The 18891-nt window shown below is 39.1% G+C and overlaps 2 protein-coding genes across 3 annotated transcripts in view; one reads left to right on the top strand and one right to left on the bottom strand.

Annotated features, from left to right (window-relative positions):
* Positions 1-18891, top strand: part of LOC139766406 (switch-associated protein 70-like) — a 42394-nt gene that overhangs the window by 15877 nt on the left and 7626 nt on the right. The window contains exons 3-7 of one of the 2 annotated variants that reach the window (XM_071695036.1): positions 5852-6058; positions 14216-14449; positions 14629-14891; positions 15159-15360; positions 18172-18323. In XM_071695036.1, coding sequence (XP_071551137.1) covers positions 5852-6058; positions 14216-14449; positions 14629-14891; positions 15159-15360; positions 18172-18323 — 1058 coding nt within the window. The remainder of the gene's footprint in view (positions 1-5851; positions 6059-14215; positions 14450-14628; positions 14892-15158; positions 15361-18171; positions 18324-18891) is intronic. The other variant, XM_071695037.1, reaches the window with a different exon arrangement.
* Positions 15403-18891, bottom strand: part of RIOK1 (RIO kinase 1) — a 73541-nt gene continuing 70052 nt past the window's right edge. The window contains exon 13 of the mRNA XM_071695040.1: positions 15403-15713. The gene's annotated coding sequence lies outside the window, so the exon portion shown is untranslated. The remainder of the gene's footprint in view (positions 15714-18891) is intronic.

Below are 18891 nucleotides of genomic sequence, written 5' to 3'. Positions count from 1 at the left end.
ATAGTTCTCAGAATAAAGTATCAGCCAACATAACTTAAGGAAAAGCTATCAAACAGCTGATTGAAATTTAGTTAATGTTTTACAGTTGTAGCTGCTTATCTACCTACAAGTACCAACGATGACATTTTGTCAAACATGACTACTGCATAGCACTTAATGCACTTGTTGCTTGATGAATGATACTATTTTTTCTTTACTTTGTCACACATTCTGTAATTGTTAGTCCAGGAACCATCTTGGAATTACCTTGACCATGAATCAAGTTTTTGTCTACATGTCTCTGTAGTGCTGTCCCCCCCCCCCCCCCCCCTTTTTTTTTTTTTCTATCCAGGTATTACATTGAACATCTTTCCACCTTTTTTACTGGACTCCGTTGTATTTTCTGTTTGGTATTTTTATTACATATTCCCAGGCAAGACCGCAGACTTAATAGTTTGTTGTCTTCCTTGTTGAGATGCTTTCACATCCAGTACATTATTATTTATGTCTTCATTTGCTGCTATCGGTTGAATAACACATATATTTCTTTACTTTTTAAGCTGTTGAGTTAGCTTTATCAACCTCATGATAAATCTCATGTTTTGAGTCTCTTGATCAACCCTGTTTATTTCCACTGGTTTGACAAGTGACCATAAAATTTGGCAGTGTCCACTTTTGCTTCTTATGTAGACATCAGACATTTTCATAATGAGTTTTCTTTCTCTTGTTATGAAAGCTCTTATTATCATATCACTCATTATTTGGCTTCCTAATACTGTCTTATTACTGTGCTTTTTGAATGAATTCCTCATTTTTGAAAACCAGAATGTTTTGACATTTTCTTCATGCTCTTTGTATCACCATGTTCATCCTGTTTAAGGAGTTGCTGATATATTGTTAGTCATTTTATGACTTATTTGCTCAAATTTCTCTTTGTAAATTTAAATTTAATGAGGCTCTTATCTCTATTTTCTTCATGTTTTTTCTGATCCTGTCAGCTTACTAACTCTACTGTCATTTGTAAAAATCGAATGTACTTTCTTGTACCTCTGTTATCGTCTGAAATCCTTGTTACCAATAGGATTCAAGCTAATACCATTCCTTGTCCTACTCTTTAGAGAATGTCTTCTTCAGACAAGGTTTCATTTGCAACCATGTTGAATTTTCTTTTAGTTAAGAACTCTTTGATCCATTTTTGTAATTTATTTAATATTTTATCATCATCTATAAAACTTTAGTTTACCTTATTAAATGCTCTAGTAAAGTCTAGAAAGTGTCTGTACTCTTTCTTGGTGTTGAATTTTATATATGCCCAAGGCTACACTGCACTACTTACATAAGTAGGAAAATGTGGACTTTTAGGGGTGCGTTCTTTGATGAGACTGTACTCCCAGTGATACAACCTTGCCAAAGTGACTCTTTACTCCTAGTGAAACCTAATGCAGGTGGATTCCAGTACCACCATCAGTGCATCTGAAAGCTGAAAACGCATAGTTGTGAATGATATTCTGAGTATCAGTTGAATGGATGTGGAAAAAGCAGGTGTTGGCTAAGAAAACTTCTTTTAATCTTATGAGCGGACAAAGACAGTCATTGGTTATCCGTTTAAAGTTAGAGATAAAAATTATTGTAGGCAGTAAATGAAAATAACTCTTAATGTGTTCGACAAGCACTGTTTGATGGGGCTGTTATTTCTCAGGTGAATAGGATTGCTGAGGCCTCTAATGGTGAGGAACAAGGAGAAATGAGGAAGAGGAAAGGTGTATGAACTCAAATTTTCCAAATTAAAGAGGTCATGAAAACTTTCTTTATGGAAGAAGTCGTGTATGGCATTTTTGGATTAAAATATAGGAAATGAAAGCAAAATTATAAGAGCATGTAATATTATTACTTTGCATACAGGATCTGAATGCTTGTAAAAAGAATTGTAGTGGAAACATGTCTTGTGGAAACATGTCCTGTGCTATGAAAAGTAATTGGTGTTAGTAAAGGGACTTTGATGAGTAAAAGGTAAGTCATGGTTAGGAACGAGACAGAACTTGAGATTAAATAAAGAGATTATTGGGTGCACCTAAGGTGTAATGGAAAAGGATGGAAGTAGTCACTTTTACTGCACACTCAGATTATGCTGATCTGTTAGTTGAACTAACAGAGTAACTTACCAGAATCATAATCTACTTTATGGGGGAAAGAAGGGAAAAGGGCTGAAAATTGTGAAAGGCCTCAAGTATTTACAAAGAATGTTAAGTGAGGTTAACTGTAAAAGCAAAATTTAAGAGCAATGCAGGAAATGTCAGAGGTGCTCTGAAAGTTTGCTTGAAGCCTCATGGATGGAATATTTGTACTTCTTCCACCTCGTCTGTAAGGGAATGAAACCTTAACTCTCTAAGCTATGAGTAAACTGCCCAGTAAGACTAATATGCCACAAGAAAGAATAAAGATTTGAGGAAAATGTTTAATAAATTTATTAGAATGGTTAACAGATAAAAGCTTGTTAAGACTGTATAAACATCCAGGAAATCGATTCTGTTGGCCTAATGGTGGGGAAGGGTGGTCCATTAGAAACCAGATTCCGTTATATTGAAAATTTTTCTAAGAAACATTAATATATGGAATACATGTGTTAATATATGGAATACAACAAGTGTTAACAGGTAGTGATGAAGTGAGTATTTTGAAGGACTTTTGAATATTTTATAATAGTTTGGCAGATGTAAGGTGCTTTGGGTTGGGAGTGCATGTGGAGAGTCATTGGAAAGAGACATGGTGAACTTGCATAAAATGAAATGTGGCATGTTGGCTAGAGTGGATGGTACTGCATTTAAATTTCTTAAGAAAGGGGGTGACTGTGTTTTTTATTGGTTAATTATGGTTTTCAGTGCATGAATGGATCACGATATGGCACCTGAGGATGCATGTATAATGCCATCATATATAGGCAAGGGGAATAAAGGTAAGTATTCAAACTACAGAGGTATAAGCTTATTGAGTGTACCTGGTAAGTTGTATTGGAGAGTAGTGATTACTAGGGTGAACATAATTATAGAGTATCAGACTGGGGAGGAACAGAGTGATCCCAGAAGGATCAAGTGTTTGTTTTAAAGATTATATGAGAGTAATACTAAGAGAAACAGAAGGATTTGTATGTGGCATTTATGGATTAAGAGAAATCTTATGATAGGGTTGATAGAGATGCCTCATGAAAGGTCTTAAGGATATATGTTTTGGGAGGAAAGCTTTCAGAAGCAGTGTGAAGTCTTTGTCAAGGGTGTAAGGCATATGTCTGAGGGAAAAGAGAGGAGAGTGAGAGGTTCTAAGTGAAGGTTAGTTTGTGGCAAGGATTTGTGGTGTCTGTGGCTGTTATGTTTGTTAATGGAAGGGGGTGGTGAGGGAGATAAATGCAAGAGTCTTAGAGAGAGGGGTGAGTGTGCACCCTGTAGGAGATGACGGCTTGGGAAATGAGTTAGTTGTTTACTGATATAGCAATGAAGGCAGATTTGAGTAAGAAACTGCAAAAGTTGGTGACTTAGTTTGGACGAGTGTTAAAGGAGGAAGTTGTGAGTAAATCTAAATTGAAAGCAAGGTTGTTAGCTTTTAACAAGGTTGAGGGTCAGATTAGTTGAGTGTGTGTTTGAATGGAGAAAAATTAGCAGAAGTGGTGTTTTAGATACATGAGAGCAGACATGGCAGCAAATGGAACCACAGAAACAGAAGTGAGTCAGAGGATGGGAAAGCTCTGGTAGCTTTGAAGAATGTGTAGAAAGAGAAGTCGTTGTCTGAGATGCTAAAAATGGGCATGTTTAAAAGTACAGTAGTTCCAACAGTGTTATATGGATGCAAGGCGTGGGCAATAGATGAGGATACATGGACATGGATGAAAGCGTTGGAAATGAAATTTTTGAGAACAGGATGTAGTGTAAGGTGGTTTGAGTGAGTATGTAATAAAAGGGTGAGAGGTGTGATAATAAAAAAAAAAGCGCGTATGTGAAAGCTGAAGAGGGTGTGCTGATATGATTTGGACATATGGAGAGAATTAGTAAAGAGAGGATAACAAAAATGATGTATGTGTCAGAGTTGGGGAAATAAGGAGAAAGGGTATACCAAATTAGAGATAGAAGGATGAAGTGAAAAAGATTTTAAGTGATCACGGCCTGCACATGCTGGAGGATGAAAGGTGTACATGAGATAGAGTGAATTGGAATGATGTGGTATACAGGGGTTGATGTGCTGTCACTGGACTGAACCAGGGCATGAAAGGTCTGTGGGGCATGATTGTGGATAGGGAGCTGTGGTTTTGGTGCATTACCAAAATGAATGAATGAGGGCAAATATGGCATTTCTGTGTTTCTGGTGCTACCTTGCTAATGTGGGAAACATTAATCAAATATGAAAAAAAAATCACAAGTGTAATGGAAACCTACCTTATTCTTTCAAGGCTATCAGTGTTCATGGGGTAGCAAAGACTACTCTGAATAAGAAGGAAATAGCTCCAGGGTCACGTGAATCTTTTCCTAGTCAGAATTGGGGCTTGCATGAGGCACAAACTGCTCTTCCCTTGCTCATTATGGTCATTAATTTTCAGCTTCTCAGTGGTGCTGAGGTGTTTCCTGTATATCTTTGTATATGCAGTGCTGATAGCAATTATATCTACCTTGATTTAGTACAAAGCGACAAGCCTTTTTACCTTAAAAGCAATGCACATACATGAGAACATGGGCACCAAGTTTGTTTATGTGCTAACCAAGTGGGCATTTGTTTAATACTGGCAGGCAGTGACCATGATGTGTCTTGTTTCATTTTAAAATTTCTATTTGTATTATCTTTGTAGGAATAAAGGCACAAAAGAAAAAAAATGCACAATTGATTCATTGTAAAATAGAAAAAAATGCACTGAAGTGATGTGCAACAAGCAGTCACATGTTCTCCTGACACCCAGTGTCCTGAACCAAGGTCAGAATCAAACAGGCTATTCCGTTATGTCCCAAATACAGCCTGATGTATCCTTAGCTTATTGGAGTAAATTCACAATGTAAATGGACTAATACAGAAATGTCCATTAGATCCTGAACTTGTCTAATAGGGTCCAAGGGTCCATTAGAAGCCAAATTCTGGTACACTGAAGTTAGGTAGAAGATTGATTTACTGTTAAACATATGGAAGAAAAGGGTTTGGTTAAGGTCTCTTAAAGTTTGTGGAAGGTTGGGGTGAAGACAAATCTCATTGTAAGAGACTGTTGGATGTAGGAGTACAAGATGTAGGCTAAGGACATTTTTGTGAAATGGTGTTGGTGAGTTATTGGATTTCACATGCAGTGGAAGCATTTTGTATGCTAAAATTTAAGAATGGATGAAGACACAAATCTTACCTGACAATAGTACGGTATGATTGGCCTTTGAAGATATATGAATATGATCCATCACATGGAAATGGGAGTTATTATAAATGATAAGTACTTCTAGACCTTAGTTAAAAAAAAAAAATACAGATTAGTTTTCATTTCAAAGACTACTTCTGAGCCTACTGGCCTTGTTTGAAGACTTTGCTAAGGTGAACTGCTTTGACAGTGAGGACAGACCAAAAAGTGACACAGAAGTACAGAGTTGGAAGGTGTGGATCAAGATAGGTATAAATACAGATGTGTTGTCTACAGTTCCTTTGACTATGTGAAGAATGAACTTGACCATAGCTTTTTATATAGGAAATGACTGTGGACATTGCTAACATGTTGCTCTTTATAGTAGGATACCTCTGTAAATATCACAATGAAGTTACAGATCTAATGTTTCTTTGTGCACCATTAACATATGTACACATGAAAAAAATAATGGGTCTTCTAGATCACATGCCTTAGTATATTGTAGTATTGTTTCAGGTGTTGGCTGAAGTAGATGATGGGTCATCTCCATACAGTGAGCTTAAGAAACATCATGACATTTTGGAATACACTTTCTGGCTTCTGGGCCGAGCTACTCTTCTGCAGCGACATTTCCCAGTATTTTCTGAGGATGCTGTCTTTAAACTTTTCCGTATATTCTGCCTTCTGGCAGACAGATCTCCAGCAAGAAAAAGTCTCTTACAGGCAAGTCATGTTCAACATCTTGTTCTCTTAAAAGTACCTTGTTTGATTTGCTGAAATATGCCATTCAAGTTGCTTTACCAGAGGTCACCTAAGTTTATTACTTCTCATCTCACAAGTATGACCCTAAATATGAAATATATATCAACTCATATATTTATTAACGATGGTATGTATTCCTGGTAAATTATATGGGAGGGTATTGATTGAGAGGGTGAAGGCATGTACAGAGCATCAGATCGGGGAAGAGCAGTGTGGTTTCAGAAGTAGTAGAGGATGTGTGGATCAGGTGTTTGCTTTGAAGAATGTATGTGAGAAATACTTAGAAAAGCAAATGGATTTGTATGTAGCATTTATGGATCTGGAGAAGGCATATGATAGAGTTGATAGAGATGCTCTGTGGAAGGTATTAAGAATATATGGTGTGGGAGGAAAGTTGTTAGAAGCAGTGAAAAGTTTTTATCGAGGATGTAAGGCATGTGTACGTGTAGGAAGAGAGGAAAGTGATTGGTTCTCAGTGAATGTAGGTTTGCGGCAGGGGTGTGTGATGTCTCCATGGTGGTTTAATTTGTTTATGGATGGGGTTGTTAGGGAGGTAAATGCAAGAGTTTTGGAAAGAGGGGCAAGTATGAAGTCTGTTGGGGATGAGAGAGCTTGGGAAGTGAGTCAGTTGTTGTTCGCTGATGATACAGCGCTGGTGGCTGATTCATGTGAGAAACTGCAGAAGCTGGTGACTGAGTTTGGTAAAGTGTGTGGAAGAAGAAAGTTAAGAGTAAATGTGAATAAGAGCAAGGTTATTAGGTACAGTAGGGTTGAGGGTCAAGTCAATTGGGAGGTGAGTTTGAATGGAGAAAAACTGGAGGAAGTGAAGTGTTTTAGATATCTGGGAGTGGATCTGGCAGCGGATGGAACCATGGAAGCGGAAGTGGATCATAGGGTGGGGGAGGGGGCGAAAATTCTGGGGGCCTTGAAGAATGTGTGGAAGTCGAGAACATTATCTCGGAAAGCAAAAATGGGTATGTTTGAAGGAATAGTGGTTCCAACAATGTTGTATGGTTGCGAGGCGTGGGCTATGGATAGAGTTGTGCGCAGGAGGATGGATGTGCTGGAAATGAGATGTTTGAGGACAATGTGTGGTGTGAGGTGGTTTGATCGAGTAAGTAACGTAAGGGTAAGAGAGATGTGTGGAAATAAAAAGAGCGTGGTTGAGAGAGCAGAAGAGGGTGTTTTGAAGTGGTTTGGGCACATGGAGAGAATGAGTGAGGAAAGATTGACCAAGAGGATATATGTGTCGGAGGTGGAGGGAACGAGGAGAAGAGGGAGACCAAATTGGAGGTGGAAAGATGGAGTGAAAAAGATTTTGTGTGATCGGGGCCTGAACATGCAGGAGGGTGAAAGGAGGGCAAGGAATAGAGTGAATTGGAGCGATGTGGTATACCGGGGTTGACGTGCTGTCAGTGGATTGAATCAAGGCATGTGAAGCGTCTGGGGTAAACCATGGAAAGCTGTGTGGGTATGTATATTTGCGTGTGTGGACGTATGTATATACATGTGTATGGGGGGGGTTGGGCCATTTCTTTCGTCTGTTTCCTTGCGCTGCCTCGCAAACGCGGGAGACAGCGACAAAGTATAATAAAATAATAAAAGTTTGTTGAGTACTCAATTCCTGGTAAATTATATGGGAGGGTATTGATTGAGAGGGTGAAGGCATGTACAGAGCATCAGATTGGGGAAGAGCAGTGTGGTTTCAGAAGTGGTAGAGGATATGTGGATCAGGTGTTTGCTTTGAAGAATGTATGAGAAATACTTAGAAAAGCAAATGGATTTGTATGTAGCATTTATGGATCTGGAGAAGGCATATGATAGAGTTGATAGAGATGCTCTGTGGAAGGTATTAAGAATATATGGTGTGGGAGGCAAGTTGTTAGAAGCAGTGAAAAGTTTTTATCGAGGATGTAAGGCATGTGTACGTGTAGGAAGAGAGGAAAGTGATTGGTTCTCAGTGAATGTAGGTTTGCGGCAGGGGTGTGTGATGTCTCCATGGTTGTTTAATTTGTTTATGGATGGGGTTGTTAGGGAGGTGAATGCAAGAGTTTTGGAAAGAGGGGCAAGTATGAAGTCTGTTGTGGATGAGAGAGCTTGGGAAGTGAGTCAGTTGTTGTTCGCTGATGATACAGCGCTGGTGGCTGATTCATGTGAGAAACTGCAGAAGCTGGTGACTGAGTTTGGTAAAGTGTGTGAAAGAAGAAAGTTAAGAGTAAATGTGAATAAGAGCAAGGTTATTAGGTACAGTAGGGTTGAGGGTCAAGTCAATTGGGAGGTAAGTTTGAATGGAGAAAAACTGGAGGAAGTAAAGTGTTTTAGATATCTGAGAGTGGATCTGGCAGCGGATGGAACCATGGAAGCAGAAGTGAATCATAGGGTGGGGGAGGGGGCGAAAATCCTGGGAGCCTTGAAGAATGTGTGGAAGTCGAGAACATTATCGCGGAAAGCAAAAATGGGTATGTTTGAAGGAATAGTGGTTCCAACAATGTTGTATGGTTGCGAGGCGTGGGCTATGGATAGAGTTGTGCGCAGGAGGGTGGATGTGCTGGAAATGAGATGTTTGAGGACAATGTGTGGTGTGAGGTGGTTTGATCGAGTAAGTAACGTAAGGGTAAGAGAGATGTGTGGAAATAAAAAGAGCGTGGTTGAGAGAGCAGAAGAGGGTGTTTTGAAATGGTTTGGTCACATGGAGAGAATGAGTGAGGAAAGATTGACCAAGAGGATATATGTGTCGGAGGTGGAGGGAACGAGAAGAAGAGGGAGACCAAATTGGAGGTGGAAAGATGGAGTGAAAAAGATTTTGTGTGATCGGGGCCTGAACATGCAGGAGGGTGAAAGGAGGGCAAAGAATAGAGTGAATTGGAGCGATGTGGTATACCGGGGTTGACGTGCTGTCAGTGGATTGAATCAAGGCATGTGTATGGGGGTGGGTTGGGCCATTTCTTTCGTCTGTTTCCTTGCGCTACCTCGCAAACGCGGGAGACAGCGACAAAGCAAAAAAAAAATATATATATATATATATATATATATATATATATATTATCCCTGGGGATAGGGGATTAAGAATACTTCCCACGTATTCCCTGCGTGTCGTAGAAGGCGACTAAAAGGGGAGGGAGCGGGGGGCTGGAAATCCTCCCCTCTCGTTTTTTTTTTAATTTTCCAAAAGAAGGAACAGAGGGGGCCAGGTGAGGATATTCCGAAAAAGGCCCAGTCCTCTGTTCTTAACGCTACCTCGCTAATGCGGGAAATGGCGAATAGTTTGAAAAAAAAATATATATATATATATATATATATATATATATATATATATATATATATATATATATATATATATATTGTCATACTATTTGCCATTTCCCGCATTAGCAAGGTAGCGTTAAGAACAGAGGACTGGGCCTCTGAGGGAATATCCTCACCTGGCCTTGTTCTCTGTTCCTTCTTTTGGAAAATTAAAAAAAACGAGAGGGGAGGATTTCCAGCCCCCCGCTCCCTCCCCTTTTAGTCGCCTTCTACGACACGCAGGGAATACATGGGAAGTATTCTTTCTCCCCTATCCCCAGGGATAGATATCCACCTTGCCAAGTATTGTGTGGTTCAGTTAATGGTGGGGGACACAAGCCGCCTGCTCTAGGGAGCAAAAACCAGAGTAATACCTATAGAAGTGGGAAAAGGAACCAACATTGCAGCATAGGGCAGGAGGGACAAGTTTGGAAGTTAGCCTTGGGGGGGGGTTTATAAATCAGACTGTTCGTCTCAACTCTGTCAGGTAAGGATGTAGTTGTGAAAACATTATCCATACTAGGATGAATCAATCCTTTGTATAAACGGAGCAGCTACATATATATATATATATATATATATATATATATATATATATAGCGTTAATGGTATGACCTTGATTAGGGCATCCGTTTGCCTGTGATGTATCAGTTAACATAGAAAAATAATTAGTTCATCTTCCTTTCTAAGAAGTAGCTGTCAAAGGCTGTAGGTAATAGTTGGTAGGCAGCCATTGACCAGGGAGGCATATTACCAGTACTACCCACCTGGTTATTGGGAGGATTAGTGATGGCTATATTGTGAGCCAGCACTTCATTGTTGTCAAATTGCACTCCTTTGACCCAGGTAGCTGCCTTTTCTTTCTGACTCACCTATACATGGACTGCTGGCTTTCTTCCCACAAACATACAGTGTTTCCTTCTCACATATAACACTTGACAACACATAACCCTCACATCTCATTATTTGCAACTCCATAGATTTTTCCTGCAGAGTGCTTTGTGCTAGCCCTGACTTTTGGTGAAATGCTAAGAGGAGTAGATTGAAGTAGGTAGGAAGGTTTGACAGGAGCTTTTGTTAGAAACATTAGGGGGAGACACACACACACACACACACCCCAAGTCTCAGACAAAAGTCCACATTGATGATGGGCCTTAATTGAAATATAGATAGGATTATGAAAGGAAAAAAGAAGAGACAGGAAAGTATTTATGAAGTTTGGAGGAAGTGAAAAAACCTGCTTTAAAATGTGCAAGGTCATAGTTACTAGGGAAGGCATGAGAAGGTAGAGAGTTCCAAAGCTTTGAGGAGTACAGAAAGAAACGGTTATTAAAATGGACTACACAATAATCATGTGACGCAGCACCTTGCCAAGTATTGTGTGGTTCAGATAATGGTGGGGGACACAAGCCGCCTGCTCTAGGGAGCAAAAACCAGAGTAATACCTATAAAAGTGGGAAAAGGAACCAACATTGCAGCATAGGGCAGGAGGGACAAGTTAGGAAGTTAGCCTTGGGGGGGGGGGTGTTTATAAATCAGACTGTTCGTCTCAACTCTGTCAGGTAAGGATGTAGTTGTGAAAACATTATCCATACTAGGATGAATCAATCCTTTGTATAAACGGAGCAGCTGTTCAGAAGAAAAGAAGTTTCAACATCTAAACAGAACACCTAGTTTCTTAGATGCAGACTTAGCTATTCCCATATTATGAGGTTTTCAAAAAAGAGTGGATGTTACAGTTTTACCAATTATGTTCATTGAGTCAAGAGGTGGGATTACAGAGCCGTCAAAGGAAAGACGAGAGTTATGTGGAGTTTTTAATAAACGGATGGGTAGAAACTGGATCTTGGAGACATTAAACTTAACTAGATTTCATCTACCCCACCGAGATATCCTGTCCAATTCCGAGTTTATTAGAGAAAGCTGTGTCAAGACAAGATGCAGATTGAATGAGAGAAGGAGCAAAATTTGAGGGATGTGGATAAATGGAGTGTTGAGTTGTTAGTACAGGAGCATTATGTAGAAGTAGTAGGTTGTGACATAAGGCAGGATTATTAGGTAAAAGTAGTTGGTGGGAACATTAAGGAGCCTCTGAAAACAATGCATTAAAGTTGCCCTTTGCTAGTGGCCTGTTAAGTGTGAGGCAGTGAAAGCTAAGAAATGGCACTGTAGCTCACCAGTTATGGAGACTTTGCCATGGCCACCCCCTTGAGGGAGTTCTCAAAGGGAACAGGCATCATAGATTTAGATAGATAGATAGAATAGCTAGCAAAGGCATCATTTACACTCCCTCAGGGCACTCACTTAGCACTAGATCAGGCTTACACTAAGGTAATAATAAGCTTTCTGTGTATTTGTTGATACTTTTGAATGTTAATATATCAATATCTGAGGAAAAATTTTTTTCCATGATTTAATTTCCAGACTATGCCACCATTTAAGGGTTGATAGGGAATATCTTCTTTCCCAACATCATTATGTGTCCCATTTAGTTCTGATATTTATTTCCATATTATAAGCATTTTGTTTTATTAATGTAGAATTTTAGTCACATAATTCTTTAAATGGTATCACTATGTGAGACATGGTGGTTGGTGAGAGTGCTATTGCCATATAAACTGGTTTTATTTTTCCTGACAGTCTTTGATTGTAGGAGGGTTGGTGGAGGAGGCTTTGGTGCTGTAATAAGTTTTCATTTTTCATATGTCATATGTCATCCACAGAAGAAACAAGGAAAGTTTAGTCAAAATCATAATAGGAAGATGCAGAATGTGCATCCGCTTGGGCCTTCAACCCTGGTATAGATTGTTAACAAAAAAATTTGTGAATTTTGAATTATGGTAACAGCCAGTCTCATATACAGAGATATTAGGATACATTGAAGAGTGATTTTGAATACTAATAATAATAATAATAAAATTAGTAGTAATAATAATGATGATATAATGTTAGGAGATTCAAGCTCCAAGCAGAGTGCAAGGAATAAATGAAAATGGAGCACAATACTGTGGATCATAAAGTACACTGTGGCTTTGAATGGCAGCAGCATGCTAGGATTTAAAAGCTATAGCATAATACCATGGTTTAAATGCCTGTGATATACTAGGTCTAAATGGCTTTGGGTTATATGTTTTTCATTGAGATTGCTAAAAATCTTTAGGTTGTAGAGACCACCTTTTGCAGCATCTAAAAGCACTTATAGGGTTAGCAATCACTCATGTTTTATTAACACCTCTGCATGTACTGTATATGTGAAGTAATAGATGGAAGTATATTTAAACTTGCAACATTTAATAATCACACTACCTTTTTATGTATTGTTGTAGCCACTTTTATTTTTTCAATGTGAAAATTGTTAAATAATGCCCACTTCTGATTTTTACTATTAATCAAATGCTTGCAGGCGAAAATTACATACTGTATATTGTGATTGGGAAGCTTGGGAAGTGAGTCAGTTGTTGTTCGCTGATGATACAGCGCTGGTGGCTAATTCATGTGAGAAACTGCAGAAGCTGGTGACTGAGTTTGGTAAAGTGTGTGGAAGAAGAAAGTTAAGAGTAAATGTGAATAAGAGCAAGGTTATTAGGTACAGTAGGGTTGAGGGTCAAGTCAATTGGGAGGTGAGTTTGAATGGAGAAAAACTGGAGGAAGTGAAGTGTTTTAGATATCTGGGAGTGGATCTGGCAACGGATGGAACCATGGAAGCGGAAGTGGATCATAGGGTGGGGGAGGGGGCAAAAATTCTGGGGGCCTTGAAGAATGTGTGGAAGTCGAGAACATTATCTCAGAAAGCAAAAATGGGTATGTTTGAAGGAATAGTGGTTCCAACAATGTTGTATGGTTGCGAGGCGTGGGCTATGGATAGAGTTGTGCACAGGAGGGTGGATGTGCTGGAAATGAGATGTTTGAGGACAATGTGTGGTGTGAGGTGGTTTGATCGAGTGAGTAACGTAAGGGTAAGAGAGATGTGTGGAAATAAAAAGAGCGTGGTTGAGAGAGCAGAAGAGGGTGTTTTGAAGTGGTTTGGGCACATGGAGAGAATGAGTGAGGAAAGATTGACCAAGAGGATATATGTGTCGGAGGTGGAGGGAACGAGGAGAAGAGGGAGACCAAATTGGAGGTGGAAAGATGGAGTGAAAAAGATTTTGTGTGATCGGGGCCTGAACATGCAGGAGGGTGAAAGGAGGGCAAGGAATAGAGTGAATTGGAGCGATGTGGTATACCGGGGTTGACGTGCTGTCAGTGGATTGAATCAAGGCATGTGAAGCGTCTGGGGTAAACCATGGAAAGCTGTGTAGGTATGTATATTTGCGTGTGTGGACGTATGTATATTCATGTGTATGGGGGGGGGGGGGGGGGGTTGGGCCATTTCTTTCGTCTGTTTCCTTGCGCTACCTCGCAAACGCGGGAGACAGTGACAAAGTATAAAAAAAAAAAAATATTGATTTAAACGTTATTTATTTATTTTTATTTATTTTGCTTTGTCACTGTCTCCAGCGTTAGCGAGGTAGACGTTGATATTGACCTTTATTTTGACAATATACCACAAATTGGAAATATACTTTAGTGCAAGGTTTTTAATTTTTTGTGAATTTGATTACAAACTGCTTTCTGGGTTTGAGACATTTCAAGATTGTGTGATGTCACTTAAAGCATGCATGTGCTGATTTTGGGCTACAATGAACATGATAATAGCAATGAGAAAACTCAGGAACAAGAAATAAGTGTAGTTTTGTTGACCATCTCATATATGACTGAAAACTCATATAATTGCAAATTGTTACTCATAAGTACTAGATACTAAATGATACATTCTTAGTGTTTGATTTTCAGGTGACACTAAATAATGTGGAGGTAAGGGAGGTTACAAGACACCTGGTCATGAGTCTAGGACGAGAATGGGATATTCGTGATTTTAATCAGGTAGCAACAGCTATTTCATGTTTCACATTCCCTGTCTTCCTCACCTTTCTAGAAGGTCGCTATGCACAAGATACTGAATACCCTGCACTTGAAAGAGCAGTTGATGATGTGTACAGTAGCTTTATTGAGCAGGTTTTAAAACGGGTAGGTATGGTTTAATATCTGGTGGTTTTGTTGCTATACCTTTGAAATATGCATTTTACCAGCAAGATAAACTAATTTGATACAGTACTGTTTTCAGAATCGTATAAATTTCTCAAGCCATACTTTTGAATTTATACATGAAGGAAAACTAAAACCTGAGCATTGCTTTTCATTTCCAGGGAAAGGTATACCAGCGTGTATGGTGGGCACCAATATGGGTGAGACGAGATATAGAATTAAGACCTTGGGCAATGTTTGCTTCAATCCATAAAGTAAAAGCACGATCAGCAGCACTGTCATTGGTAATGGGTAGAGCTCAAGTTTGCCTAACTCCCTCAGCTACTGTACACAACATCCCGGATGAACCTAGTGCAAGAATGTGTAGGTTCACACTCTGTTTAGAAAGCAACAAACTTATCCAGCTTGCTGCATCAGACCACAGGTGAAATATTTGATATATGCTATTCTTTGTCTGTAAATACTGAATATGCCACTCTTTCCAGGTGGAGTCCAATAACACCTCTGAATGAGATAACTGAGTGATTCACCAACCATATCAATGATCCTTGTAGGGCATACTGTAGGCAAGGGTATCAAATAATTTTTTTGAGGGTGTACATGTGATGTATTATATTTATATCTGTGTCTTACATTTACATCTAATCTCATGTTTATATAAAATAACCACAATTAAATTTTTTCCCTGCAGGAGTAAAACTGAATGGTTGAGAGTTTTAGATGCTGCCATACACCATTCTAAAGAAACTCTTCCCTACCAGGCAATCATGTCAGCCATTAGAAAGAATGAACATGCTGAAGAAGAGGCACGGGAAACTGCTGAGCGTATTCGACGTGACTCTCAAGCAGACATTATTGAGAACACCCAGGCTGAACTCATGGCAGAAAAGCTGGTGTGTTCTTATCCTTTATATTTTGAAAGACTATAAACTGGCTTTCGTTTATATTTACCGTAATTACTCTTTGGTACTGTATGTGTGCAGGATAGTGAATGTCCTAAGATACTGTCCTTGTGCTGGGGAGTTAATGTTTTCTGGTACTGGTACTGTCATTTACATACAAAAAAATAAAGGTGCTACCATACTGTGCCTGGTCAAGCTACATTGCAAGTAAAAAGTTACCTTTGGCAAAGCTGCATCATTGAAAATAGTCTTGTGAAAAAACTTCTCTCTTAAAAGGTAGCCTTGGGCTGCAGGACCCTTTAGAAAGTTCTTGGGTAACACCAGGACTTTCATAGACAATGGTCCTGGGTTATTTGCAAATAAAACAAAATTAGATAAAATTTAGTTGTGTTAAAGATCATAACATTATAACTTTATATTTCAGAACCTGTTACTTATGATCATACTGCAACCATTCACAATATCAGTTTGAGGTCATACTCTGTGGTATGATTAATTTTACTGTGGTTGTAAATAGAGTTCTTTTCACAGATTACAAAATCATATAACTCACATAAATGGCCTTGGTTATACTGCCTCTGTAAAACCTTACAGAGTTGTGACATCAGCTCACCATTTCTGCCAGGTGTAAGAATAGAATTCTGCTCTTCTCTTACTTCTTTGACATCATAACAATATTAATTGTGTTAGCACTTATCAGTGTGTGTTTACATAAACAAACTTATGTAAGTATGTATTCCCGATAAAATCAATGAAATTTTGAAAGGGAATCCTTATGTCATCTCAACTGGAGTTTATTTCCTGCTGCAGCAAGCATTGATGTCATACTCCTCCCTCCCTCATCTAGACATATAGAGTGTAACCAAGCCTTTCTTTTTCTCAAATATGGGTATGGCTCACAGCCTTTTGTAACTTTCTGTCATGATGTCAATTAAACTAGTGTGATCTTACCGATACCAAGTTTAAAATACAGTATTAAAAGTGACAAGAGTCGACCCATAACAAAATACACAAATGAAGGAATTTGTAGTAAAAGAGGGAGGATTGGTTTTGGGTGTTTTAGTGCCGGTTGTGGTTATAAACTGAGTACATTTTGTAATTGTTGTTTGTTGCAGAAGTGTTAGGGAGGGGTATAATTTTATTTCTTTTTCCATGCTAATGGTTGGTTATATAATGGTTTGGGTGAGGGGTGTTGTGCTTTTGCGGAGACTTGTTTGTCAGGTATGTTGAATTGGTATTTTATTTGAAATATTTTATTCTACAGGTGTTGAGTGTTTGTGGTTGGTGAGTGCTCTGTTTTTTCATCTTTCTATCTATCTATTTCTTTGATGCCTATTCCCACCTGGAACTCCCCATAGGAGGTGGTCAAGGTAATAGAGTCTCCATAATAAGTGAACTCCAGTGCCTCCTTTTAGCCTTTAGTTGCCTAACCCTTAACAGGCCACAGACGAAGGGTAACTAGCACAGTGTTTGCACTGGCTCATACCTAATGTTCCTTTAGACTGCTTATACCTAATGCTCGTGCCTAATATTCCTGCCTACTACTTCTACCTAATGTTTTTACCCAATGCTTCTACTTCACACTTCCTGCCTACGACTTCTATCTATTGCCACTACCATTTTGCCAAAAGGCAGGGCTGGAGCATTGTGCTCACTGCAGGAAAATCTAAAATTACGAAGAATGAGCTATACGAATTGAGTGTTGTCAAGTGTTATGTGCGACAAGGAGAGATTATATGTTTGTGGACAGAATGCCATTAGTCCACATGTGGGTGAGACAGAAAGAAAACACAACCACTAAAGTTTATTGCAATTCTTTTTGAAAACATGGCTGATTAAATTGTTTGTAGAGAATATTGAAGAATTCTTTTTGTCTAAAGCTTGGGCCAGTAAGTGTGCAAAAGGGTCATTTTAATTTGTCTATGGTCATTGTGTTGAGTTCCTGGCATGGAATGTTGTACATGTCATACATTACACTCGGCATGGTTGGCTGGTATGGAATGTTGTGCATGTCATATGTGACACTCAGCTGTTTGGAATTTTTGAGTGGGAGTGGTTGATCATTCAGGGTTTTGGGAGGCTGCTGGTTGGATTCTTGTGTCTTAGGGGTTAAGATGGTGACTGTACATTGTTAGGGGATACAGACATTCCATTTTAGTTGAGCTTATGTCTTAATTGCATGATGTAGTGCTGCATGTTTCTTGCTTCTGTAGGATGGTGGGTGCTATGATGGGATAGTGAGGTCATTTGCATAAAACAGGACTTGCACATTTGTTTGTGGTGGATGAAGAGTGGTTGTATAGAAAGTGAGTGTAGAGGGTTAGAGAAAGAACTGCTTTCTGGAGGATGAGCCCTTTTAGAGGTTGAAGGTTTTGGAGGTGAAGCATTTGTGAATGACATTGGTTTGGCTAAGTTGGCTAACTGTTTCTTGTTTTTGTGGAGGGTGGTGTCAAGTGCCTTTTCTATGAGAATATATCAGGGGATAGTACAACTGCTTTTTTAATATCTGTTGCCACTGTTATTGTGTGTGCAGTGGAGTGACTGGATTTAAAAGAATGTTTGGATGGGATACTCTGACACTGCTGCAGACCAGTTTTTCAAGGAATTTGGATACTGATGATTTAATAAAAGGCAATAGGAGGAGGGGAGTTGGGGGTCATTTAAAGGGTTGCTGGATTGATATAACATGTTAGGAAATTTCCAGATGTTTGTGATTTTGTTACATAAGTGTGAGTGGTTTTAAATTTCCATAAGTTCTTGAGTTACTACTTATATATTTAATAAAATCTCTTATATAATCAGGCCCGAGCACAGGCAGAAGCAGCTGCTCGAGAGGAGGCTGCAGCTCGCAAAGCTGAAGAAAAAAGGGTATTGGAGCTCCAGACTCTAAGACGTCAGCTTGAAACATTACTTGAAGAAGAGACTCAAGCAAAGCGTGATGAAGAAATTGTCAGGTAATCAAAAAGTTAATTTGTTTGTACTTATAGTCATTCCTTGAATTGGTGTAGAATAGCAAAATGTGAAAGTAAGGGAAGCCAAGGGATTGGATGAGAAATGAGAGATATTCGGGGAAGCAGTGCTGGTATGTGTAAATGATGCAGGTGGTATACGAAAGGTGGGAGGCAGCAGATAAGAAAGGGCAGCGAGTGGGTGGATATAGAAGTAAAGTTGCTAGTGAAAGAAAAAGAAGCATTTGCGTGTTACATATGTACAGGGAAGGAGCATAAATGATTGGGAGATGCATCAGAGAAAGCAGCAGGAGGTCAGGAGGAAGGTGCAGGGTTTGAAATAGCAAATGAGAGTTGGGATCAGCTTGTATCAGTAAACATTAGGGAGAATAAGATGTTTTGCCTAAAACGAGAAAAAATAGGAACATTAGTGAATTGGGCAAAAGGGGAAGTGGTAACAGGAGTGATGAAGTGAGTATTTTCAAGGACAGTAGATTGTGTTTGATCATAGAGTGGCAGATGTAGGATGTTTGGGTTGGGGTGGTATACGAAGTGAGTCATGGAGAGTGGTTTG

This window comes from Panulirus ornatus, chromosome 57, assembly GCF_036320965.1.
Source record: "Panulirus ornatus isolate Po-2019 chromosome 57, ASM3632096v1, whole genome shotgun sequence".
Classification (NCBI taxonomy): Eukaryota; Metazoa; Arthropoda; class Malacostraca; order Decapoda; family Palinuridae; genus Panulirus; species Panulirus ornatus.
This window is presented reverse-complemented; position numbering and strand designations above follow the sequence as displayed.